General features: G+C 39.9%; 1 protein-coding gene across 1 annotated transcript; it reads right to left on the bottom strand.

Annotated features, from left to right (window-relative positions):
- Positions 1 to 500: 500 nt before the first annotated feature.
- LOC306657204 (grpE protein homolog 1, mitochondrial-like) lies at positions 501 to 1,944 on the bottom strand. Its single transcript, XM_079132984.1, is given in 2 exon segments — positions 501 to 1,783; positions 1,786 to 1,944. Coding segments are annotated over 2 exon segments (630 nt in total). The 5' UTR covers positions 1,931 to 1,944; the 3' UTR covers positions 501 to 1,298.
- Between the last annotated feature and the right edge of the window lie 6,182 nt (positions 1,945 to 8,126).

Below are 8,126 nucleotides of genomic sequence, written 5' to 3'. Positions count from 1 at the left end.
GAATGCCATTTTTTTTTTTTTTTTTTTTTTCAGGTAGGAAAAATTGAGATTTTAATTATGGGATTATTGCTTTTGCCTTTCAAAATTACTAGCAAAATATATAAACTATGCCCCATTTTTTTTTAAACATAGGAAATGGATTTACCAATATTGCCCTTTCAGCTAACAAAGGTAAAAGGTCAGTTTCCTTTTGTTTTTAAGAGATGCCCCAGTCACTCAACCTTCCTCCAAGATCTGGACATTAATATAAATGAGGAACAGAGGCCCTTCTGCTAGAGAGTCACTGTGTGTGACTACAGCTCTGGAGTACTTTGTTGCAGCCCCTGCTGTAGTGTGCCTTCTGGTGACAGGGTCTGAGCCTGAAGGGCTGCTCCTTTCCCAGGTGGTGGCACCTGCACACCAGGCAGCCAGCTCCAGGGATGGAGTGGAGAAGGGAGAGTTAAGTCACGCCTGCCTGGGGCTCAAGGGTCACCACCAAAGGACACGTAGTTACCAGAAAGTAGGAAAATAAACATATCAGGCTTTAATCCTCTTAAATAAAATTTTAAAATAAAACAGCAACATTTTAAGTATGTCAAGCATGCGGTTCTCACTGGGATGGTCCATCTTAATAGGGAATATACCTTGAGGTCATTAGTAACTAATGGAATAGATTCAAACAACTGAGACGAACAAAACGGGGAAAGGAATTAACTTTTGTTAAATTCACTTGGAAAAATAAGGTGGTGAGGATGCTCAGATTCACATGCTCACTTCCCACCTCCACAGAGAAGCCAAGGTCGACTCCTGGCATCTGGATACTAATCATAAATGAACTTGTATGTTCGCAAAGGTAGGCATCAAATCTGTTTTTTTTTTTAGCAGGAAACATGTTTCCCCTTCTGGCCTTTTCTTCACAGAGTGAACCCAGCAGCAGCCAAGGGTGCCAGGACTCAGTGCTGTGGTGAGCCTCAGGTGATGGATGGCACAGATGGGCGGCCAGGCAGCCAGGCAGTTCCTGAAGACCTTTATTTGTTTAAAGTACTTTGTAACCACAAGTTTGAGCAGATACAGTGTTATTCACCATACTCTAGAGGTCCCGTCTGCCCTCTTCTGGAAGAATATGGAGCTACTGAACACGTGGTACTAAAAAACCAGACTCCCGAACCAGAGCTCCTGAATGCAACTGTGCAACCAGCTTGATTCTGTGTCGCCACTTAAGCTTTCCATCAAGGCTGGGCTCCCAGATGAGGACAGACAGACCAGCCTTTCAGGAGTTGTAGCAAGTGGCTTAAAAACCAGAGGTCCTGTGGAGGCAGCTATGCTTCCTTCACCACCCCCACCAGGGCGGGCCTGAGGGTGCGCCCGTGCAGCTTGTACCCCACCTTGCTAACCAGCGCCACTGTGCCCGGCTCCTTGCCCTCTACCGGTGTGTGGAAGAGCGCCTCATGTTCGTAAGGGTCGAACTTGGCTCCAAGGGGGTCGAGCCTGAGCAAGCCGTGCTTTGTGAACACTTTCTGAATCTGCGCCTCCGTCAGCACCAGCCCCTCGTACAGGCTCTTCAGGTGCGGGTTGTCGTCCTGGATTTCCTCTTCCGGAACACTCTGTGTTGCCTTCTCCAGAATGTCCGCGACCTCCAGCAAGTCCTTGCAAAAGCCTTGGATGCCATATAATTTTGCCTCTTCCACCAGTTTTTGGCTCCTCTGCCTCACGTTCTCAGTATCTGCCAAAGCTCGTTTATATTTTTCCATGGTGTCTCTCAGCTGCTCTTCCAACTTGACCTTCTCTTCTAGGAGGTTCTTGTCTGCTCATTGTGACCCATGTCCTCTTCCAGGCTTTGGCCATTGTTCTTTTGTTTTGTAGCTGTGCACAACAACCGAGGAGAGGGCCTGAGAGAAAACGCCAAAGCCGGGAAATTGCGCCGCGCCAGCCTAACACACCGAGCCGCCATGACTGCCGATGCCGTCTCCCTAAAATGCCATTTTTGTTACTCTGACTGTAGTATAGTTCAAAATCTGGTATTATGTTGACTCCTGCTTCACTTTTCTTTTCCTTTTTTTTTTTTTATTGTAAACAAATAGGATACATGTTGTTTCTCTGTTTGAACATGGAGTCAAGGCATACCATTTGTGTAATCATAAATTTACATAGGGTAATGTAGTTTGATTCATTCTGTTATTTTTGTCCTTCCCCCCATCCCTCCCACCCCTCTTTTCCCTCTATACAGTCCTTCCTTTCTCCATTCTTGCCCCCCTCCCTAACCCTAACCCTAACCCAACCCTAACCCCTCCTACCCCACATTATATGTCATCATCCGCTTATCAGCGAGATCATTCGTCCTTTGGTTTTTTGAGAAAGGCTTATCTCACTTAGCATAATATTCTCCAATTTCATCCATTTGCCTGCAAATGCCATAATTTTATCATTCTTCATGGCAGAGGAATATTCCATTGTATAGATATACCACAGTTTCTTTATCCATTCATCAATTGAAGGACATCTAGGTTGGATCCACAATCTGGCTATTGTGAATTGAGCAGCTATGAACATTAATGTGGCTGTATCTCTGTAGAATGCTCATTTTAAGACCTTTGGGTATAGGCCAAAGAGTGGGATAGCTGGGTCAAATGGTGGTTCCATTCCAAGCTTTCTGAGGAATCTCCACACTGCTTTCCAGAGTGACTGCACTAATTTGCAACCCCACCAGCAATGTATGAGTGTACCTTTTTCCCCACATCCTCTCCAACTATTGTTGCTTGCGTTCTTGACAATCCCTATTCTAATTGGGATGAGATGGAATCTTAGGGTAGTTTTGATTTGCATTTCTCTTATTACTAGAGATGTTGAACATTTTTTCATATATCTGTTGATTGCTTGTACATCTTCTGTGAAGTGTCTGTTCATTTCCTTAGCCCATTTGTTGATTAGGTTATTTGTATTCTTTGTGTAGAGTTTTTTGAGTTCTTTATGTATTCTGGAAATTAGCGCTCTATCTGAAGTATGACTGGCAAAGATATTCTCCCACTCTGTAGGCTCTCTCTTCACATTACTGATAGTTTTCTTTGCTGAGAGAAAGCTTTTTAGTTTCAATGTCCGAGTTGTTGATTCTTGCTTTTATTTCTTGTGCTATGGGAGTACTGTTAAGGAAGTCTGATCCTTAGCCAACAAGTTGAAGATTTGGACCTACTTTTTCTTTTATAAGATGCAGGGTCTCTGGTCTGATTCCAATGTCGTTGATCCATTTTGAGTTGAGTTTTGTGCAGGGTGAGAGATAGGGGTTCAATTTCATTCTGTTGCATATGGTTTTCAAGTTTTCCCAGCACCATTTGTTGAAGAGGCTATCTTTTCTCCATTGCATATTTTTGGCCCCTTTGTCTAGTATGAGAAAATTATATTTATTTGGGTTTGTGTCCATGTTCTCTATTCTTTACCATTGATCTACCTTTCTATTTTGGTACCAATACCATGCTGTTTCTGTTACTATTGCTTTGTAGTAGAGTTGAAGATCTGGTATTGCGATAACCCCTGCTTCACCCTTTCTGCTAACCCAATAAGCTAATTGCTTTAGATATTCTGGGTTTCTTATTCTTCCAGATGAATTTCATAGTTGCTTTCTCTATTTCTGTAAGGTACATCATTAGGATTTTAATTGGAATTGCATTGAATCTGTATAGCATTCCGGTAGTATGGCCATTTTGACAATATTAATTCTGCCTATCCAAGAACGTGGGAGATCTTTCCATCTTCAAGATTTTCATTAATTTCTTTCTTTAGTGTTCTGTAGATCTCATTGTAGAGGTCTTTCACCTCTTTTGTGAGATTGATTCCCAAGTATTTTATTTTTTTTGATGCTATTGTGAATGGGGTAGTTTTCCTAACTTCTCTTTCTGAAGATTCATCACTTATGTATAAAAATGCATTGGATTTATGAGCATTGATCTTGTTACCTGCTACTTTAATGAATTCACTTATGAGTTCTAAAAGTTTTCTGGTGGAACTTCCAGGTTCCTCTAAATATGTAATTATGTCGTCAGGGAACAGGGATAGTTTGAGTTCTTCTTTTCCTATTCGTATCCCTTTAATTTCTATGGTTTATCTAATTGCTCTGGCTAGAGATTCAAGGACGATGTTGAATAGAAGTGGTGAAAGAGGGCATCCCTGCCTTGTTCCAGTTTTTAGGGGGAATGCTTTCAGTTTTTCACCATTTAGAATGATATTAGCCATGGGCTTAGCATAGATGGCCTTTACAATGTTAAGGAATGTTCCCACTATCCCTATTTTTTCTAGTGTTTTGAGCACGAAGGGATGCTGTATTTTATTGAATGTTTTTCTGCATCTATTAAAATAATCATGTGATACTTAACTTTAAGTCTGTTGATATGCTGGATGACATTTATTGATTTCCGGATGTTGAACCAAACTTGCATCCCTGGGATTAAACCCACTTGATCGTGGTGCACTATCTTTTTAATATATTTTTGTATGCCATTTGCTAAAATTTTGTTGAGAATTTTTGCATCGATGTTCATTAAGGATATTGGTCTGAAATTTTCTTTCCTTGATGCGTCTCTGTCTGGTTTAGGTATCAGGGTGATATTGGCTTCATAGATTGAGTTTGAGAGGGTTCCCTCCTCTTCTATTTCATGGAATACTTTGAGAAGTATTGGAATGAGCTCTTCTTTAAAGGTTTTGTAGAACTCGGCTGAGAACCCATCTGGTCCCGGACTTTTCTTTGTTGGTAGGCTTTTGATGACCTCTTCTATTTCATTGCTTGAAATTGATTTATTTAAGTTGTGTATATCCTCCTGGTTCAGTTTAGGTAATTCATATGTCTCTAGAAACTTGTTGATGTATTCAAGGTTTTCTTTTTTGTTGGAGTATAGATTTTCAAAATAGCTTCTAATTATGTTTTGTATTTCACTTGTGTCTGTTGTGATATTTCCTTGTTCATTCCGAATTTTAGTAATTTGAGTTTTCTCTCTCTTTCTCTTTGTTAGTGTGGCTAAGGGTTTATCAATTTTGTTTATTTTTTCAAAGAACCAACTCTTTATTTTGTTAATTTTTCCAATTGTTTCTTTTGTTTTAATTTTGTTGATTTTGGCTCTGATTTTAACTATTTCCTGTCTTCTACTACTTTTGGTGTTGGTCTACTCTTCTTTTTCTAGGGCTTTGAGCTGTAGTGTTAAGTCATTTATTTGTTGATTTCTACTTCTTTGTTGAATGCCCCCCATGAAATAAATCTTCCTCTAAGTTCTGCTTTCATAGTGTCCCAGAGATTTTGATATGCTGTGTCTTTGTTTTCATTTACTTCTAAGAATTTTTTTATTTCCCTCCTGATGTCTTCTGTTATCCATTCATCATATAATAGCATATTATTTAATCTCCAGGTATTGGAGAAGTTTCTGTTTTTTTATTCTGTCATTTATTTCTAATTTCAATCCATTATGATCTGATAGAGTACAAGGTAGTATCTCTGTCTTCTTGTATTTGCTAACAGTAGCTTTGTGCCATAAAACATGGTCTATTTTAGAGAAGGATTCATGTGCTGCTGAGAAGAAAGTGTATTCGTTCTTTGTTGGATGGTATATTCTATATAAATTGGTTAAGTCTAAATTGTTGATTGTGTTATTGAGATCTATGGTTTCTTTATTCAGTTTTTGTTTGGATGATCTATCCAGCAGTGAGAGAGGTGTGTTAAAATCGCCTAGTATTATTGTGTTGTGGTCCATTTGATTTCTGGAATCCAGAAGGATTTGTTTGACGTACATGGATGAGCCAATGTTTGGGGCATAGATATTTATGATTGTTATGTCTTGCTGATTTATGCTTCCCTTAGGCAGTATGTAATGTCCTTCTTTATCCCTTCTGACTAGTTTTGGCTTGAAGTCCACATTATCTGAAATGAGGATGGATACTCCAGCTTTTTTGCTGTGTCCGTGTGCATGATATGTTTTTTCCCATCCTTTCACCTTTAGTCTATGGGTATCTCTTTCTATGAGATGAGTCTCTTGCAGGCAGAAAATTGTTGGATTTTTCTTTTTAATCCATTCTGCCAGTCTATGTTTTTTGATTGATGAGTTCAGGCCATTAACATTCAGGGTTATTATTGTGATATGATTTGTATTCCCAGTCATTTGACTCATTTTTGTTTTTTGACATGATTTGGTTTCTCCTTTCTTTGGCTATTCCTTTAGGCTAGTTCCTCCCGTTTCTGATTTACATCGTTGTTTTCCATCTCTGAGATATTGCAGATTTCCTCTATTGGCTTAGAGTGTCCCTGTAGATTTCCAGTATATTACCTGCCAGCCTTCATTAGCCTAAAGTCTTGTAGGAACTTGATAATGCAGTATTCCAAAGAAAGCTGCCCCTAACCTGTAGTGGTTCCAGAGCTTGGAGCTGGCTCTGTGAGGAAAGGCTCTCACTGGGTGGCCTGCTCCGAGAAGCTGGCCGTGAAAGGAGCCTGCCGCTGGAGGGAGCAGGGCTGCTTGGAGAAGTCTCTGGCTGCCCTGCCCTGGTCCCAGAAGCTGCCTGCAGGCTGGAGCTCACCGCTGGGTCTGGGACATGGAGCTGGCTCTGGGCAGAAAGGCTCTTACCGGCAGCCTGCTCCGAGAACCTGGCTGTGGAAGGACCCCGCTGCCAGAGGGACAGGGGTTCCTGGGGAAGACTCTAGCTGCCCTGCCCTGCTCTGAGAAGCCACCCCTGTCTAGGCCTGCCACCCGGGCTGAGCTTCACCCGGTGGGGGAGACTCACCCCATGGCTCTATTTTAGTCTGAGACTCTCAATGCCTCCCCTTCTTGCATCCTGGGTTCTGGAGCCACAGGAGATGCAATCACCCTCTAGTCCGCCATCTTGGATCCCCCTTCACTTTTCTTGATTAGGATTTATTTAGCTATTCTACATCTCTTTATTTTTCCAAATGAATTTCATGATTGCTTTTTCTTCTTCATTTCTTTAGTGTTTGGTAGCTTTCATTGTCGAGGTCATTCACTTCTTTTTTTAGATTGATTTGCAAGAATTCTATTGTTTTTTTGTTCTTTTATTTTTTAGACTATTGTGAATGGGCTAGTTTTCCTCATTTCTCTTGCAGTGGGTTTATCACTGATGTATAGGAACACTTTTGTTTATCGGTATCAAATTTATATTCTGCATGCTTTACTGAATTCATTTATTAGTTGTAGAAGTTTTCTGGTGGAATTTTTTGGATCTTCTAAATATGGAATCATGTTTATGGCAAATAGTGATAGTTTGCATTCTTCTTTTCGTATTCGTATCACTTTAATTTCTTTCATTTAATTGCTCTGGCTAGAGTTTCAAGGACTATGTTGAATAGAAGTGGTGATAGAGGGTATCTTTGGCTTGTTGCAGTTTTCAGAGGGAGTGCTTTCAATTTTTCTCCATCTAAAATGATGTTGGCCTCAGGTTTAGCATAGATAGTTTTTAAAATGTTAAGAAATTCCTACTATCCCTCGTTTTTCCAGTGTTTTGAACATTAATGTATACTGTATTTTGTTAAATGCTTTTTCTGCTTCTGCTGAGATAATCATATGATTCTCGTCTTTAAGTCTGTTGATTTGATGAATTACATTTATTGATTTCCGTATGTTGAACCAAACTTGCATCCCTGGGGGAACCCCACTTGATCATGGTGCACAATTTTTTAAGTATGTTTTTGTAGGCAATTCACCAGAATTTTATTAAGAATTTTTGCATCTGTGTTCATCAGGATATTGGTTTGAAGTTTTCTTTTTTTCTTTCTTTCTTTATTTATTTTTGCGGTGCTGGGGATCGAACCCAAGCACTCTGCTGGCTGAGCTATGTCCCTGCCCCTGAAGTTTTCTTTCCTTGATGTGTATTTGTCTGGTTTTGGTATCAGAATGATAGTAGACTCATAGAATGATTTCGGAAGTGTTCCCTCCTTTTCATCTTCATGGAATAATTTGAAGAGTATTGGTATTAGTTCTTTTTTGAAGGTCTGATAGAACTTGGCTAAGAATTCATCTGGTCCTTTGTTTTTCTTTGTCAGTAGACTTTTGATTACATCTTCTATTTCATTGCTTGATATTGATTGTTTAAAAGTGTGTATGTTCTCCTGATTCATTTTACATGGGTCTTATTTCTCTAGAAATTTGTCAATGTCTTCAAGATTT

This window comes from Sciurus vulgaris (assembly GCF_902686455.1).
Source record: "Sciurus vulgaris genome assembly, chromosome: 3".
Taxonomy (NCBI): Eukaryota; Metazoa; Chordata; class Mammalia; order Rodentia; family Sciuridae; genus Sciurus; species Sciurus vulgaris.
Note: the sequence above shows the minus strand (reverse complement) of the source record. Positions and strands in the feature narration are given on the sequence as shown.